This window comes from Aythya marila (genome assembly GCF_965140915.1).
Source record: "Aythya marila genome assembly, chromosome: 3".
Taxonomy (NCBI): Eukaryota; Metazoa; Chordata; class Aves; order Anseriformes; family Anatidae; genus Aythya; species Aythya marila.
The window spans coordinates 71518687-71537712 of record NC_139044.1 but is presented as its reverse complement, the minus strand read 5'-3'; the positions used below and the strand labels follow the sequence as shown (position 1 = coordinate 71537712).

The following is a 19026-nucleotide window of genomic DNA, read 5'->3' as shown; positions in this document are numbered from 1 at the left end:
GATTGATTTAGTTATTGGTTTGAGGGTATACTGTACGGTGCTGTGCTTTGGCAGCCTTTCAAAGCTGTTAGTCTCTTCAACCTAGTAGCACCCTAATTGAGGACACTGAATTATGCAATTGAGACAGGAATGCTTACAGCACATAAATATGAACATTATTCATATAGATGCTGCAAAAGCAAGGGAAATAATTTAACTGTTAAATTATTTTCTGTGAACCAAGAACATACAGGTTTAGGATGCAGTAGATGATCACCATCCGAGGTCTTAACCAATTTTCAGTTTTAAAGAACACCAACTTCCAACCCAACAGCATGGTGTCAGTGCTTAATTTTTTGAGATTCAGCAGTATTTGCTGTGTTTTCTTAATTATACATACCTCATGTCTGACGTTGTTTCTACAGCTGTTCAGGAAAAGTGCAGGATGAATAGGATAGAATAGTTTCAGGTGGAAGGGACCTTCACAGATCATCAAGTCCAACTGTCAGACTATTTCGGGGTTGACGAAGTTAAAACATATCATTAGGAGAATTACCTAAATGCCTCTTAGACACAGGCAGGCGTGGGGCATCAACCACCTCTCTAGGAAGCCTGTTCAGTGTCTGTCTACCCCCTTGGTAAAGAACTTGTTTCTGATGTCTAGTCTGAACCTCCCCTGGCACAGCTTTGAGCCATTCCCACGTGTCTTGTTACTGGATACCAGGGAGAAAAGATGAGCACCTCCCTCTCCATCTCCCCCCCTCAGGAAGATGTGGAGAGCAATGAGGTCATGCCTCAACCTCCTTTTCTCCAAGCTTAACAAATCCACTGTTCTCAGCTGCTCCTCACAGGATGCAATATCAGAACAGGAAGAACTCAATTAAGGGATAAAACTAAGGATGAAAGAATACCTGTTGAGTGGTCCTGCATTTGCTGTATGGCTTGCCTAATGTATTGCACTGATAGAGAGACACTTTCCAGGAAATTTAACAGTAATTATGTAAACTCTGCTTCTGTAAGAGGAGTGTGGTGCTACATGAACTGTGCATACACAGTCATGAGCCCTAATTTAGCTGTTTTCACATGGGAGGAGTTTGTCATGAGCTTGTGACTCAGTAGTGGTCAGGAAGGCACAAAATGGTGGAGATAACAAGGAAGGCAAGAAAGGAGAGAAAAGGTACCAGTTTACTCTGCAGTAGCAAGCACAGAATAGGTCACTCAGAGCTGTTTTTTTTTTTTTTTTTTTTTTTTTTTTTTTTTTTAATAAGTAAGACACTGATGAGCAGGACCTGTTACTTCAGTCTTTTGTTCTTCTTTCCAAACAGCATCATGGTGTTTGCAGTTTTCTATGGACAGTGCTTATACCAACTGAATTACTGAATAACTGATGTTCCTTTTTGGAGTTTAATACAGTCAACTGATTTAGTTTTTCAACCTGTATGTATTTGTTTTATACTGTATATTTTTAACAAAAATATTTTTATCTGTAATTAAATAGAAGGCATTTTTACAAATTAGTCCTTATTCCTCAGCAATACTGAGGATTTCTCTATTAAAAACAGAGGTCTTCTTATAAAGACATGAGTACCTTTTGAAAGTATTCTGATCTAGAATTGTTTTATTTTATTCTTTCTGTTTGGACCTGTAGCAATATGGATTTGAAAAGATTGGGGAGATCTTCTGGCACAGGAATATTGTCTCCTGTATGCTTGAACCCAAATAACCAGTCTGCACCTTGTGTTTCACTTTTACCAGTATACAGGGAAGCCTGCTGACGTGCAGATAAATTTTAGTAGTCATCTGTGAGTCATAGCCAGCAGGCATAGCTTTGCAGCAGTCCCTTGGCAACCAGCTTCTCTGCAGTCCTTCCCTTCTTGTTTTCCGTGGATAAATGGGCGTGCTTGAGAATCAGCCTTCAAGTTGTAGACAGAGCTAGATTTCTCTCCGAGAGCTGAAACTCGGTGTTCTGATAGGGCTTAATTTCCTTTAAACTAAAGCTGCTTTTGCTTCTGACAGTAAAGTTATGCAAATTGAAATGAATGTTCTTTAACCTGATTAGCACTCTTTCATTTCTGCCTGTAAGATTTTTCTGTTACCAGCCCTCAAATAGAGGATTAATCTCCTGCCATTATGACTCTCGAGACCAAGCATTCTTTTAACCTTTCTTCTGATAATGATATGGACAAATAGTGCTATGATGAAATTAGAGCTTCCAGTACTTCAAATGGTACTGAAAAACATTATTTAGAAAAGCTTAGTGTAGAGTTTTATCATGTACGCAGTTATATCTTTATTCTTGGAGCTCTTCATAATAATTCGATGGGATTAATCTAGCAACTGAATCTACTTGGACCTGCTTTGAGCCAGGTGTTGGACCGGATGACCTCTAGTGGTCCCTTACCACCTCAACCATTCTGTGGTCTTGGGTGCTATGTGCAAGCAGAGCATGCCTGCAGAAACAATACCTATAAAATGACAGGAATTCTGTGGGTTTTTAATGTTTTAATATAAAATGAAAAGAGCTTTACATCAGTCTGTCAGCAATAGTTGCTATGTGTCTTCATACAAATTCTTAGTCCTTTCCTAGTTTATTTGATGTGTTGCTTTTAATTGTTCAAGCTGAAAAAAAACACATTGACCTTTAAAAGATATAGAGATGAAAGGACAGAAGTACTTATATCTACTTTGAGTGATAGGCCTTGCCTTTCTCTCTGGAACATGAAAACATATCGGTCTGTCTTTATGCTACATACAAAATTGCCAGTAAGTAATTTTTTTTTCCCCGTCTATTCCCACGTTTCCCTAACTTGATAAAAGGACCTGTTTTCTGACAGCCTTTCTTAGCACTGTGGCAACAGAAACTCTCTGGACAGCAGCAGTAACTGTCTATTTCCTAGCCATTTTTCCCTTTTTTTTCTTGCTTTCTGATTGTATCTGCTTTACATAAGTGCTTACCTATTTTTTCAGCAATGTCGCAGATGTATTTTTATTCAGTACAGCCTGTGTTGGTTTATGTTAGTGTATGTTAGTCAGGCTGTAGCGTCTTCCATCATATATGAAACATGACCGATAGCACTGTGCAGCTGTGCCATTGTTAGAAGATGGATAAATAGTTCTTTTGTCTGGGGGCAACCTCCTCTTTTGTTCACAACCATCAACCAATCTTGTTTTTCCTTTTACTCAGCTGTTCCTTGTAGACGAAATCTATCATATAAGAAACCGAACTGATGGTGCTCGTTCTTGTTCCCAGTCTGACACTCCCATATGAGGAGGAGAAAATTTCTCCTTTTGAGTATTTTTTCTGTATGTATGTTCCTTTTATGAATATTGCAAGCATTCGGACCAGAGCTTTCATTGAATTGTAGCAAGATGTTAATTCCCCCTTTTTTTCTTTTACATTTCTACATTTTCTTCTACATTTTCTATAACGAAAGAGGATGCTGAATAACACTGTTTTCTAAGCTGGAGTACATTTAATGTTAGTGAAAATAATTTTCAATTAACATTGAACCTCAGTAACCTTTTCTCTCTTCCTTTCTTTTCTTGGTATTATTTCTGAGTTTTATCTTGTTGTCCTAGGTAGTTATTTCTTTTCCTCACACCTTATTTGTAACCAGTAAAATACTTACTTTTGAACATATTATTTATTCACCCTTTTTTTCTGCTCCAACTCGAGTTTTGTTCCTTATTTTTTGCTTACCATGCCATCCCCTAGAGAGTTTTAAGCATTGCTGGTCTTGTGTGAGACATTTTCTCACTTCAGAAAACCTTCATTTTGCCAAAGCTTTATGTTATTCAATAAATGGGAAATGTTTCTCTAGAAATACTCACCATCAAGGTGTCTAGACTGCAATGAATTTTTAGAACCAAGCCTCTTCAAGACCAGCCTCTCTCACCAGGATATCTGGACACCATCTTCACATGGTGAGGCCCCCACATGTTGCACGATGAGAAGTAGGTCTCTGCAGACCTGCAGCTAGGACTTCAGTCAGTGTTTCAGAACCAGCAGAATCCTTATAGCAGGTTCCTGCTGTGGGAATCCTCCTCCTCGCTGTGCTTGCAAGAATATTCAGTGTTTTCTGTGAATTTTCTTCATTAGTCACCCCTCTTTCTTTGTTTTACTATGATTACCAGGGAATACTAGAGAAAATGTTCTAATGCAGATGGTGTAAGGGAACTGATGAGCTCAAAAACTGAAGGCTTACAGTGCTTTTCAGAGATCTCCATCCTCTCAAAGACTTCTGTGTGATTTCTTGATGGTGTCTCTCCAGTAGTAGCCGCGTCAGCAATATGATGCTGATTCATCTCCATTTCAAATGATAATGAGGGAGTGAGCAAATGGTCAATAATTTCTCATTGAAAACATCTGTGTTAGAAATCAGAGTAGTGTGAAGTCCTACAAGTCATTAATTTATTGCCTAGATAAAGCACTGAAGGAAGAGTAAGACTTCCCTGTGAAGGGATTATTAAGAGTGGTGCCTTCAACACCAAGTTCAGCTCCCAGCAGTCTCTTTCCCAGATTTTCTGAGTACTGCGTGGATAAGCTCAGCCAGTTTACTTGAATGGTACCCTCGGTGGGAGATGAGAAATGTTACCTCAGACCTCTGTGACTGAAGGTTTTTGAAGGATGCCTTTTTCTGCTTGGATGTCAACGAGAAACATAAGACCTGCTCCAGAGTTGGCCTTCACCTGAGTTTTTGATATCCTGGTCAGGTTGTCTGATAAATGCGTGGTTCATCTTTGCCAGCTAAAGGAACCAGGTTGTCTCTTCAAAATTATGACCATAATGTTACAATCCTCACAGACAGTCCTTATGGATTGCTCTTACACCTTCATAATGATAGGTTCCTAATTAGCATAGATGAACTATATTTAGTTACGTGATTTTCCAGAGCTTGCTCATCTACAGCCACTAATGGTTTCAAGGATCTACCAAGGATCTTATCTCCGAGCCTGGAAGACAGTTCAGTCTCTTAACTTTAGTCCTTCTCCTAGCCACGGAGCAACCTCAATGAATAGTGGGGTTGAAATAATCCAATGAGAATCGAGCCTAGGGTTTTCAGTGAAACTCTGATACAGCTTGCCTTTTTGCTAAAGCATTTAATTAAATGAAATTAATGTGGTGAAGATGAGAAGCTGAATCAACTGGCATTGGATATATTAAGTTATATGTCAAAATTAACTGAGGATGAAAAAACATATTAATAGAAAGAATAGCTTTCTTGTTTTGCTGCATAAAGGGACCCTGGTTATATATTCATACTGGCTTATATGGTAATTAATTATCCTGAAAGATTATTTTCTAATATATACAATATATGATATAGCAAGAAACTATTTGGTAGCTAGTAGTGTAATTTTGCATAGTGTAGAATATTGGGAAAAGAATGAAGTAGGACCTGGGGTGGGTTTTACTGCTGCCTTTGTTCTATGCTTTTCTTTTTACAAAATGTACTGAACAAAAATATTGTTTCTTATGAGACTGGAATTGAAGTAATAGAAATCAAGGAATGATGGCATAAAAGTGGCTAACAGACCCAACATTTAGCTTATTCTTTGATTTTAAACATTTCTACAGCTGTTTCAAAAGTCAGATTACCAAACCTATATTTTTAAACTGTAATGATATTTTGAGGTTTTTATATTTTAATATATTAACATATTTAGCATTTATTATGGTAAATACATTATACATTGTTAAATATGTCAAAAATTATTAAATGCACATTAAATATTTTATACATTATACGTGCATTTTATAAACATATATCAATACCTTTTAATGATAGGTGGATTAGATTTTGCTTGTGTACATGTTAATTTTCTGTCTTTGTGCTAAGCTCCAGAAGTTTGATTGAGAAGTTAAGGCTAAATTAACTAAGAGTAGTATTTTTGGCAACACTTAACAATTGTCTTGGTTTTGTTTGTCCCACTCGATGCATCTCACATTGGCCTGAGATTTACTGGTCATCTTCTTGAATTTTCAAATTGATGGTGCTTTATGGCTTTGAGCACTTCAAGTGATCAGTTTATTTATTCAGATAAATTCTTAAAATTTAGATCATAGTTCCTAGAGGCTGCTGATACCATAACAGGTCTGAGGGATGCTGTTTCAGCCTTAGGTGCAGTCAAACGGCTTGCAACTCTTTACTGTCCTTTTGCATTTTTAAAGAAAACAAGCTTCTTCCATCAGGATTCAGGTCCCACTCCTTGTCTGAGAGCCTGTAACTTCATCTGATGGTAACTGATCTGGTGTTGTAAAATGATTTATTTAAACACCCATTCCTTAAGTTTTGCTAATGGATACAGCATAGAGAATGCAGTAATTGGGGTGAATTTAAGGACTGGAGTTTTGAGAGGGACTGATAAAGGGACTCTTCTGCCACACTTCAGTTAGTTTCAAATAGGGTTCAAAACACTGTGTAGGGATTGTAGTTGATTTCAATTCATCTGATATGTCCTGACAACAAGTCAAAAATGGTGTTTCTTGTATTGCAGTATCCCTGCCTATTACTGCATTGGATAGTTAGAGATCATTAGTTTGTACACAGAAGTCAGTGCTGGACAAATGTTTAATAAATTTTAGGGAAAAACTAGGTGATAAAAAATAAATGAAGAGGGAAAAACGGTGAAAGATTGAAAACTGTAAAACTGATACATAGCTTTTTCAGATTTTATAAGCCATTGTGTGCTAAATTGCCATGGTGATGAACAGGAATAGATGATACATGTTTTTGTGTGTCTAGTTTAAAAAAAAAAAAAGAGGAAGAGGAAGGCAGTAAGCAGTATTATTTTTATTCCATTTTCACCTAATAGCTACTGGCATTTTCAGCTTGTAGGTGTTTTAAATGTCAGGAGAAGAATTGTCCAAAAAAGGCATACATGCATACATTCTGTGGGGCAGGACTATTTGTCACTTCCAGGACATTTTATTTGGCTGTCACAGGAAAGGACGTTGACACCAGAGGGAGCTGCATCCTGGTGTCACTTTCTTACTGAAAGTTATCATGAATAGAGACCTTTGAGACAAGAAGCTGCAAAAAGAATGAGCTGATAAATGCATTCCTGAATTTAAATTAAATACTTGTGTGTCCTCTTATTTAAGTGAAAAGAACTCTGTGATCTGCTAATAAAAGACAGAATGATGGACTGAGAAGGACAACTGGTAATATTTGAGGAAATGTGGCTTGCCTTTTAAAAATGGCAAATTTAGGTATATTTCTGGTCAATTAAGCAAGTTTTGCAAGCACAATAAGATTTTCACAGATGTTGAAATAAATGCCAATATAGTCTTCTGCAAATAAATTAATAGGTAAACAAATCACTGATCTTTTTAATCTGGTATTATATTTCCAGCTATGACCAAAATCCTAAGGCATTATTATTCTAATTGTTGTAGTCATCTGTCATTCTCTTCATTGTGCTGCATGGAACACAAGTAGAGTTTTTGATCAAACAGTCTCATAATGATGTAAGTGATCTGCACTGCTAATAATACTTCAGTAATACTCACTTTACATAATGACATTAATCTCGATTCTTACCATTCTAACCTATTTACTTATACATTAATAGGAATGTGAGCAACTGTGTTTATTAAATACTGAGCATCCTGCCAATAAGTTTGGGATGGTGTGTTTTTGTTTTTTGTTTTTTTTCTTGTAAGTTTTTGTTGTAAGTTATGTGAGTTTTTGTGACATCTTGTGTGGTTCACTGTTATCACCTGTCATATATTTTTGTAAACTATTCAAAATTGAAGATACATTTGTATGGAATACACACAAAGACGTCAAAATAAACAAATAGTGGATTAAAAGTCTCGTATACATACATTCATGCATAGTATTCATTTGAACGGAAGTTATACATTTCACTAAAAGCAAACATTTTGTTTGGCTTGAAAACTCATTTAGTTCAATATGCTTCAAGCAAAAAACAAAGAAGACTGCCAACAGGCATGTAGGTAGAGACAACATTATGGTTGCATACCACTTCAAACACGACAGGTTGTTTTTAATGTATTTCCCATTTGAGGATTAATGTTCATAAGCACAGGCAAATTATTCTGTGCAATGTGTTTGTGGCTGTATGCAAAATAACAAAAAGATCTTGAGACAGATTATTTGCAATTGGAGCTCATTAATGAGGTAGATGAATTGTAAGCCTGATTAAATGATATAGATAAAACAAACTAGCCTTCAAATACATCTATACGTGAAAGTTTATGCTTGATTTTAATTTGTATGTCTCTGAATATTACATGAGTTGTCTAATTAAATTGAATAATTAGAATATATCTGAATATGTTATCAGAACTAGATTAAATCTGTTTATAGTAAATGTATATTAAAAATTTAGTAATCTTGCTCTTAGTGGATCTCATTTTTAAGTAATTTCTCTTGCTTCAGATACAGGTTAAAGAACATAAACTTTTCAGAGTTTCAAGACGTATATTAGAAAGTCTTGTGTTAGGTGAGTTGCCAGCTAAATAGACTTTAACTTTCCATCTCTTTTACTGTGGCCTAGTCCTCAGATACATGGTTCTAAGACCGGCTGTACCTTTCATCTGCTTCTCACTGTGGCTAGTAACAGATGCCTCAAGAAGAATAAGAGCAAGATAAGCATGTATGATGCTTTCCTCCTACTAATCTCTCAGCCTTCAACTGCTTCCAGTTTGGAAGCCTCATCAACCAGCTGGGTTTCTGTGTGCTTGCTAATGCTCTGTTTCTTTTCCATGCCTTAGAATCACTGGCCAACTTTAATCTCTCTTTTTTTTAGGTCACCTACAATTATCTATGATAGCATAGATCCCAGTACATAAAGCTATGAAGCCTTCCCTTTCTCAACTGTGAAGACCGGTTATTTACTCCTATCCTCTGTTTTATACCTTTTGAGGAATTATTATCTGTGCCAAGTCTCTTACTTTCTATGCCCTGGATGTTAAGCTGTCCTAAAAAGCTTTGACTAGGGGCTTTCCAAACTCTTGGAAATCTAACTAGATCATTGCGCTCCATCTGTGTGCTTGTAAACCTGCAGAGGTTTACCTTTACAAAAGCTGCACTGACTCCTCTCAGTTCATCCAGGTGGCTGCTAATTCAGTTCTTCATAATGATTTATACTAATTTGTTCGTATATCAGGTTTACCGGCCTGAAGCTCTCAAGATATTCCATGAAAAAATTGAAACTTGATATTGTGCTTGCCACCTTCCATTGTGTATTAAGGAGATTTACAAATCGTTACTGTTCGTTTTGCCAATTTATTTTCTGTACTTTTTATATAGTCACTTCATTTTCTTTGACAAGTCTCCCACAAAGAAGAGTTCTGGCATGAGGATCTCTCCAGTTCCTTTCCACACCAGTGGAAGGTGTGAAGTTAGCTTGTCTCCAGTGATCTTGTCTTCTCTGAGTGCTCCTCGTATACCTTCATTATCAGTTGGCTTTACGGACTCCTTTGCATCCTTTGCAGGCTTTCTTGTTCCTCATGTGTTTGAAGGAATATTTATTAGTAGTTTGTTAGTTGTTCCTCAGGCTATTTTTTTTTGTTGTTTCATTTAATATGCCACAATTTGCAATGTTTTCTATTTTCTACATTTGTACATGTCTTCTAATTTCTCCCTTTATATTCTGTTGTGTTTATTTGTGCTGTTTTTTATTGCCATTACCTCAGTCTTAATAAATGGTTGTGCACTGGCCTTGTACCCATCACATGGTATCTTTAAATAGTTTCCACACTACCTGTAAGGATTTAATTTTTGTCCTTTTGATGTCTTTAAGTGCCCTCATTTTTATGTATACTTCCAGAGTTATTGTGCAATGAAGGCAGAGATTTCATAAATAGCTTTTCCTGCTGTACTTGTTGAGAACTTGTGTGCAAACCAGGTAGTTAGAAATTTGGGAGATTTATACTTCAAAAACCAACACAGGTGCACTAACAGCAAATGAATTACATATGTACAGCATGATAGAACATTTTAAAAGCTATCACATGTTGTTTCATTGATGTGGATCCAGATTTTGATAGATGGCCTGGTGCATTTTTCAGTGGCTTTGTCAGACTACTCAAGCTGAGTTCAGGGTGCAGTAGAAGCACTCTGTAGAGCATTCCAGTAGAATGCTCTGTAGAGCATTCCAGTTTCTCTCTGTAGAAGAAAAATCGTTACTGAGCCTTTTCTCATGATACCTGAATCTCCTGGTCTGTTGGGCTAAATTTGTGATGTCCATCAAAGTGAACAAAGGAGACTATTTTTCTTTAGTATAAATTAGTCAGTTACTAGAATTTTAACCCTTCAAAGTAGAAGTCATTCTTTTAATGTGTATCTTTGAATATGCTAGTTCTAATTAACCTAGATATAGACATCTGCTCTTTCATTTTTGAAAGGTGTTTTGAACTGTAGGAGTGAAAGCTGTATGCCATTTTGAGAAATGTTGAGATAAATTTCACTTGGAAAGATCAGTTAATCTTCATACAGATGCTATATGTTGTCCTTTAATAAATATCCAAGAAATTGATAGTCTAGTTCTTTGGGTATCGGCATAGTTCAGTCAGTTTTGCCCAACTGTCTGTCTGTTCTGTAAAGTATAAAATGTCATATATGATAAATACATTCTAAATTAAATATTTAACTTCTGTTTATTCTTCTGAAGCATTATTAAATACCTTAGTAAGTACGGATTGTTACTACTGATACGCACCTTAGCTTTACTTATTTAAGGAGAATAATTATCAGAAATCTTTCTAAAAGCAAACTCATCCTGTGGTATTTTCCCCCCTATTTTAGGTAAATATGCTGAAGATATATTCGGTGAACTTTTCAATGAAGCACACAGTTTCTCATTTAGAGTCAACTCCCTACAAGAGCGGGTGGATCGCCTATCTGTCAGTGTTACGCAACTTGATCCAAAGGAAGAAGAACGTAAGTTAATGTCTTCATTGAAGAGTTCTTATTTCATCTCCCTAAAATCACTGATACATGAAATAGAAATAAGAATAGCTTAAATTATATTTATGTGAACACAGAGCAGAGCATTATGAAAGTGAGGTTCATTTCTGTTTCTGCTGCTGGCTGTTTTTGTAGCCTTGAGCAGCTTTCTGAGCTCAAAATTTTCATGGTTACTGAACACTACGGTTACCCACAACTTTACATAAAAATTGCTATAGGAGCATGTCACTTCAGTAGTGTTATGTATTAGTGTTAGTAATATTAATAATTTGCAATATTATGGGAATTCTTGGGAATACATCTTTATTCTTTTCCTTAGTGACTTTCTTACTCATTGCCATGAGATGTAACCATTTGTCCAGATAGAGTTTTTGCACTTAACTTGATACTGTCTTATATTTTGCATGAACTTTTACTTGTATAGGTCCATTTATGATGCTATATACTCCCTTGGATTCTTCCTAAATAGCTTTCAGTAATATAAAGATTGGTAGCACTGAGAAAACAAGTACTTCTAACAGTCAATAGGATATGGCTAGTGCTTATAAAATAGAATTTTTATGGGATTGAAATGATGTATGGACTTTAGGATTACTATAAGAACAATGACCAGGTAATGTGCAAATATCAGGACACTTTTTACCTTCCTTGGATATCTGCTGGTTACAGATGGAACTATAAAAGGTCCTGTAACCGCAGTTTTAGGGTGTTCTAGATATATGGCTAAGACCTGGAAAGTTGAACAATATCCTATCATGAAAAACAACTTCAGACTCCTCATGGGATCCAATTTTAAAATATAGAAAGCTGTTTCAGTTCTAAATGTCTAGGTATGATGGTGGCATGTCATAGAGGAACAACAAAGCATCAAGCCAGGAGCATGTTCTCAGGCTGTTTTGTTACCTATGTTGAAATTTCACTATTAGCAAAATCAAGCTAAGGAAGTTTAGACTCTGTACTTCGTGTGAGATTTATTTCAGAGCAGGTTTTGAAAGACAGCTGTTCACAGCTTGTGGCAGATTTTCCAGAAAACCATGACTCGCCTAGGGGAATTCTTACATTAATGGGATTTTCCAAGTCTCTTGACAACTGAGCATAAATCATATGCATACACCTCTTTTTCCAATAAAATACCATGTTTACTATGATCGGATAATGACACAAATCTGTTAGTGTACAGTAACAAATTGTCAGCAATTCTAATCTTGTAACAGCTGCAATACTCCAGAGTGTTAATGTCATTTCCACATTTACCCTAGAGAACTTAGTTACTCTTTTAGATCAGAGTGGGATTTATAGTGATATATCTGGTGTGGCAACCATTCACATTCCAGGAAAATAGAGAGACCATGATATGGTTAATATGTCTTAAGGATGTTACGGGATAGTGAGATGGAAGTTTGTACTTTACAGCATAAATGGCCCTTGACAAGTGTGGTTGTAGGTTTCAGAACTACATGTTCATACCTATTAGAGAATTGCCAGAAATATTTGTAAATAGTCTGTAGTACCAAATGCACCAGATCAATAACTTGTCACAGAATTGCATATCTATTTGCTAAGCTGCATATGTAAGAAAAGAGACTGATGCATTAAAATTAAAGGAAACAAGGCTACAAAGATGTCTACTTGATTGAGTCCAGAGTGGCTGATTGTGACGTGGATCTGATACCCTGGATTTGTCTCTCATTCCATAAAAGAGATAGAATCATAGATTCTATGACTCTGTGAAAAGAGTAATGACTGCTAGTACTTCAGAGGAACACATGCGTCAGGAGCCGTTAAATGACTGCTTTTATTAACTAAGAATATCCAGTCCTTGAGCCATCCCCAGCGTTCCTTATTCACAAAAGTCTGTCCAGAATGAGTCACCAGATGAGAGCAAAAGAGATGAGAGGAAACCCGACATTCTATTTCTGTAAAAATCAGGGATAAAGAAACCTTTTCACCTTCAGTATCCTCTTTGGGGCTTGAAATTTAGTAGTTTATCACAAACGATCTTGCTTTAGTCTTGGTCAGAGCTAAAATATCTGGAGATTGGTAATGCGTGAAGGTTTGTGGAAGACATTTAGATTTACCTTTCATACCTTTCCTAACCCAATCTGGAAGGATTAAGCAAATTTCAGTACTTCTATTCAGCTAACAGCATGTGTAAAATGGGCTATGCTTGCAAAATGAGTCTCATTTGATAGCTCTTTGCCAGCAGGCAGTAATAGAAGACGTAATGTGTTCCTTTGGGCCCAATGCTATTACACAAGAGGAAAAAAATTAAGATTCATTTAAAGCTAAGCTGCACGAGCAAAACCAGCACAAGTCAGATTCACTGAGCAAGGTACAGATACTTGACAAAGCGTTTCTGGTAGAGTTAAAGTAGAGAAAAGCTCTAGAATTTTTGAATAGTTTGTGTGTGTTGGGGATTATTACAATATCTGAAAGAATATAAAAGCAGATGAAACCAACGTTGAGATTGTGTACTGAAGAACTTGACTCCTGGCATACAATTCTTCTGTCACAACATATAACATATTAACATGGAGAATAACACTGTTGTCAATTAATTCATAATCAAGTTTACCACCAAAGTCAACTGAAGAAAAAGACTGTTCAATTAAGCTGTGTAGTAGGACCCTTTTCTTGACACTTCTCTGTGCAACTGAATGTTGGATTTGAGCACGTGTCCCTCCCAAAGATCCCGGCAGATGGCTGGGCTCCAGCTGCTTTCTTTTGCTTCTCTGCTTTTTCTTCCGGTTTTCTTAGCCCTCGATTCAATTTGGGGGTTATTTAGTAAGTAAATCAGTTCTAAATTTGTGTGTCCAAGGCTCAATAGAGCAGTGTCAAAGCCATGATATTGCATAATTTGGTCTTTGTATATAAAGAGGGATGTGGACAAAATGTCATTTGTTGAATAATGTGGCGGCTTTGTTGAGGCCCACCAGCAGATTTGCTGCTTGATGCAGCTGGGTGATTCAGTTCCCTCACGTGCTGCTCTGGGCTTCCTAGTGCCACGTGCTGCATTTAAAGCAACTTCTCATTCCTCCTAAAACATTTGTGTCTTCTCTTTGTTTACCTGTAGTAGTTAAGCTACATAAATCCCCTATCCAAAAAGTGCTTGAGCTGCTGTTGTTTTTACAAGTATGATAGAACATTTGTATTGCTTGTCTTGGGGACAAGCCCATGGGAAAGTGGTTTCTATCCTGGAGAAGCAATCTCTCAGCTTAGCAAGTATTAGACCTGCAGTGACTAGTCAGAAGTATTCTGATGGGCGAGAAATCTGGTAGGTGTGAGGTTCTAGGCTTTGGTGAAACATATAATCATTAGTTTATATATATATGAAGTGGAAATCAGACTTCAGGATTGCACTGTCTTCAGGAACTGAATCACACAAACAAGAAAAACACAAAAACCCCTTTTATTACTTTTAATTGGGTTCTTAAGACCATGTTGTCCATTAGATGTTTATATTGTCATTCTTTCTTCCATGCACTTTTCAAATCACTGGTAAAATTTTGAACAGAGAAAGGGAATTGTAGGCAACTGAATCCATTCATTTGTATATAATTTCTCACAGTTGTTCAATTCTGCAAGGAGATATAGCTGTGACATTCAAAAGGTCATGGTCCTAAAGTTTTCAGGATGAAATTCTGCAAAAAGTGTAAAGAGAGCTCTAAAAGGAACATATATTATTTTGTATGTTGAAGTGAGTTTAAATTAATAAAACATCTGGTGTCTTTAACATTTTTTTTCCTTATGGTGAGATAAAATGTAATATTTAATATATTTGAAATGTACAAGTAGCTACTTTCTGTCAGTATGCTGACATGCTCTATACCTAACTTCTACTACAAATTGGGGATTTTAATGATACTAAGAGGAGAGAAATCTAAAGAGGGGCTTAATAGGAGGTAAAACATTATTAAAAGCCACATCAGTAGTACATGTTCGTATTTCATTGCAGTTCAGCCCAGAAGAAAGCTTTTTATTGTATGTTATTCAAGTGCAATTTAAATACTTTTTTTTTTTCCATTTTGCTTTTGTTTACGAATAAAAATGGACTTAGATCTTTTTCAAAACCAGGTGTACAAAATCTTAGTTGTTTAGCTTTCTGAGATAAATAATTCTTAATTACATGGAAAATACTGTGGTTATAGACAGTTAGACTGGCTGGTATAATAGGTCTTTTCATACTGTCCCAAGTACAGATAAAGTAAAGATAAACTGGCATTTATTCAAATTCTTGAATGGGCGTTTAACTAAATTGTGAGCACCTCAACTTTTAAGGAAATACAGAATCCGTTTTTTGTACCTAGCAGTAAACACAAGTGGCGCAACAGGTGGACTTTTGGAGAAATTTAGCCATACAAAATGTAAGATTTTGGGCCATACAGAGACTTTGGTGCTGATTAGGAGTTAGGCAACTGGAGGCTCAAATTTATCAGCATCAAGTTAAATCCCTGAAGCATTTCCAACTCCTCCTTCAGTGTCCCCCATATCCCCACACCTGAATTCATACATACAACTCGTTTGCTCTCTTGCTGTGCTGATTTGTCGCTCAGCCAAAGCTAAGTGGCCAGATGACCAGCGAGGTTCTCACGTTTTTCCCACCCTGGAGGTGGGAAGCCACACACACGGAGCTGCTGTTTCCTAGCCAGCTGGCAAGCTAAACAAGTGGCTTTGTGAGCCAACTGCGGTTATATACGGTGCCCAGGGTTATATCCTGTGTTTGCAACATGCCGTTTACCCAGTCTCTTTCTGTAGGCTAGCTATATCAGTATTTTGTCATAATTCTCAGCATTTTGTGTTCTGTGCCCTTTCATTTCCCTCATAATATCATAATTTAGTCAGTTGTTTTGAATAATGGCATGCTTTACATTGAATACCTTTCATTGAATATCAATGCAGGAAATGCTTTTGGCTGTTTGGAATTCAGCAGTGTGTGTTTTCTCTGAAGATCTTTGCTCTTTAGCCTAGTAGAGGGGAAGTAATCTACACTTGCTGGCTGTTGATTGATTATCCTCAGGTGTGATGTTCCCTTGTACATGTTTTTAAAAAGTGGAAATGAAAATAAGAAAATGGAGATTATGAGCAAGCCCAGCTGTATTTGTTCACTAGAGATCAAGTACAGAATGCAAATAAAGAGTTTATAGAATAACGTATGTCTCAGTAATATGGTGTCACATACCCTGTGAATATTTTAATATTAAAACAAAGAACTGGCTTCATATTTAGTACAATAAATTTATTTAATTGCTTTCAGAATGTTGACAGGTTCAAAGTGAAGTATGCTAACTTGCTGTTTTTTTACTGGCATAGTCTCCAATAAATAACAGGCAGTTAAAGACTTGCAAGATTGCCAGGCAACTCTGAACAAGTATGTTTGGTGTGATTTGCAAAACTAGCAACCTGAAAAACAGCTAAAACATAAAAGATTCTAAAAAAATAAAAATAAAAAATGTGTTTTTAGATTACGCAAACCCTAGTTCTTTTATTTCAATTGTGAACTTCTGCCAGAAAAAAAAAACATGTACTTCATGACAGGTACAAAATATGTATGGTTATTTATGAGTGCAAAAATACCCGTAGAAACTGAGAGCCCTAGCTGGTATTTGTACATTATAACAATTCTTTCACACACTTAAAAGGGCTTCTGAGCAGCTAATTAATGGTATTAAAAGGATAAAAGATACTGTAATGATATATAATCTAAGGGTAAAGAGGAGCAAACTTCTCCAGCACACACAACCTTGCCAAGTACAATAAACTTCAAAAGCCAAACTGAAAATTGCATAAATCCTATCTTTAGCCTCACAAAGGACGCTGCCAATACATTTAGGTAAGAAGAGAGAACATTCCATGAATTGCAAGCCCTCTGGAAAAAAAAACCTGCCTTCTGCCCCTTTGTGATTATACAAAAGAAATCCAACTCTGCCCGTGTGTTTATGCGCATACACTTGTACGTGTTCTAGGAAGCAGAGTAAACACAGCTTTCAGCTTAAGCCAATGCAGTCTTAAAAAAAATAGTTGCAAAAGACCCTAGTGATTTTTCTCTAAAGAAGTGAAATGGGAGAGGCATCCTCTCATCTTGAGTAAACAGGCACTACAGTCAACAATATGAAAATATGTGTTTATTTTATACACACACACACATAGATATATTTCTTAATAAATTAAATGAAATGAATGCAATTAAAATGGTTTATTTGTATCATGTTATAAAACTGCCTGTTTTCAGTATCAGTGGTTTGTCATTTTATTTTAATTTTTAAAATATCTGAGCCCGTGAAAAAGGCTGCTGATTTATGTAGCTTATTTAACAGAAGCTACAAAGAAAGTCTTGAGACACATCTGGGCTTCACAGAAGTAGTAAATGACCATCAGGGAGAAATAGTAACATGAGACTGAACAGGTACACTGTTCCAGGAATTGAAGGTATAGGTTTCGTCAAGTAGTCACTTTTCCATTGATCTTTTTCTAAATTTCAGTGATTGCAAGCTAGAAAAATATAGGCAGGCTTTAGCAACAGAAAGTCAATATGTTTCAAGTCCCTGTTTAATCTATTGAATTCATCTAGTTTTATTTTTCCTTTGAATCTTACATAATGGCCATTGCTTATTCCTCATTTAGTGTACTTAAAAACTCAAGGTGTCTCACCTGAATTAAACAGAGTGGTCTCATCTCAATTTAACAGTCTGATTAAAAAAACAGCATTTGACTACTTTCATGTGTTGGAACAAAGTGTCACCTCCCATTAAAACTCACTGATATCAGTAGAAGTTTAAGTGATTTGCTGGTGTGGGATCTTGGTGGGCCTTTGGACAAGCTGCTGCCTACATGCAAGGAACAGAAATGTTAATGACAGACAAGGGTAAAATCACCTCAAAATAGAGAGGGATGTTTTAGTGCTAAAAGGATTATGAAATGGAGTTGGTAGATGCTATCAGGTATTTCTGACCTAGGGAATTGTATTTTATAGCTATGTTAAGCAATTTGTTGAATTACTTTGGAGAGAGAGAGTTCTGATAATCTGTCCAGGTGAGCAAAAGTTTTCTAGGAAGCTAAATAAAGGGTAATGAACTAGAACATTACAAGCATGTTTTTGACATAATCTGACAGTATCTTGCCATGGCAGTAGTGCTAGATGAATTTATATTTGCTGAACGTGCATTTGTGCTGTACATAATAGTTGTAAAGCTTAATATTTATATTCTGTCATTAAGCAATTCCAGATTAAACTAAATAAAGTATCTTTGATGGCATTTTTTAAAAATGGCAATATCCCCTTCCAGTGTCATTGCAGGACATTACAATGAGGAAAGCTTTCCGCAGTTCCACAATTCAAGATCAGCAGCTGTTTGACCGCAAAACTCTGCCTATTCCTTTGCAAGAAACGTATGACATTTGTGAGCAGCCTCCTCCACTTAACATTCTCACCCCTTACAGGTTAGTGTAAAAAAAAAAAAAAATCAAAACCAATTTCTAGCTGTTTACTCAGATTTTACCCTCATCTAACAATGGTAATAAAAAGCCTTTTTGATTTGTATATATTAAACCGTGTAAATGATGATGGATGAGAAGTGAAGAAAACAAGTGGTTAAATATGTAGAAGGAAAGGTTTTTAATGGAGGTGAATGTTGTCTGCTGATCCAAAGCCAATTTAAATCAGTAGTTACAACACTAGCACTCAAATTCACTTAAAATTTGTAGAGCAAGATTTAAGTCATTGAACTAGGAGTTCACTTACTTAGAATACTCCTTTTAACTAAAATTTGTGTTAGTTACTTGTCTAAAATTGGGACCTTGGACACAAAGAAAGATGGTAAAGACTGATGGCATAGGAGTTCAGTGTTCATCTTTTTTAATGTTCATCATCAGTAAAATATGGCAGGGCCTGAGATACTAGATATTCCATAATATGCCTTTATTTTGCTTTAATGTTTGCATTCATGTGTGTCAAGTAAACAGCATGTCCTGTTCGGGTGACTGTATTACAGGGATGACGGAAAAGAGGGTTTGAAGTTTTATACCAATCCTTCATACTTCTTCGACCTGTGGAAGGAAAAAATGATACAGGACACTGAGGACAAAAGAAAGGAAAAGAGGAAGCAGAAGG

The 19026-nt window shown here is 36.3% G+C and overlaps 1 protein-coding gene across 3 annotated transcripts in view; it reads left to right on the top strand.

Annotated features, from left to right (window-relative positions):
- The window catches only part of WASF1 (WASP family member 1), an 83394-nt gene that overhangs the window by 56772 nt on the left and 7596 nt on the right, over positions 1–19026 (top strand). For 2 of the 3 annotated variants that reach the window (XM_082755707.1, XM_082755706.1), the window contains exons 3-5: positions 10758–10892; positions 18203–18356; positions 18908–19025. In XM_082755707.1, coding sequence (XP_082611833.1) covers positions 10758–10892; positions 18203–18356; positions 18908–19025 — 407 coding nt within the window. Of the gene's footprint in view, positions 1–8387; positions 8452–10757; positions 10893–18202; positions 18357–18907; position 19026 lie in introns of all 3 variants that reach the window. The other variant, XM_082755708.1, reaches the window with a different exon arrangement.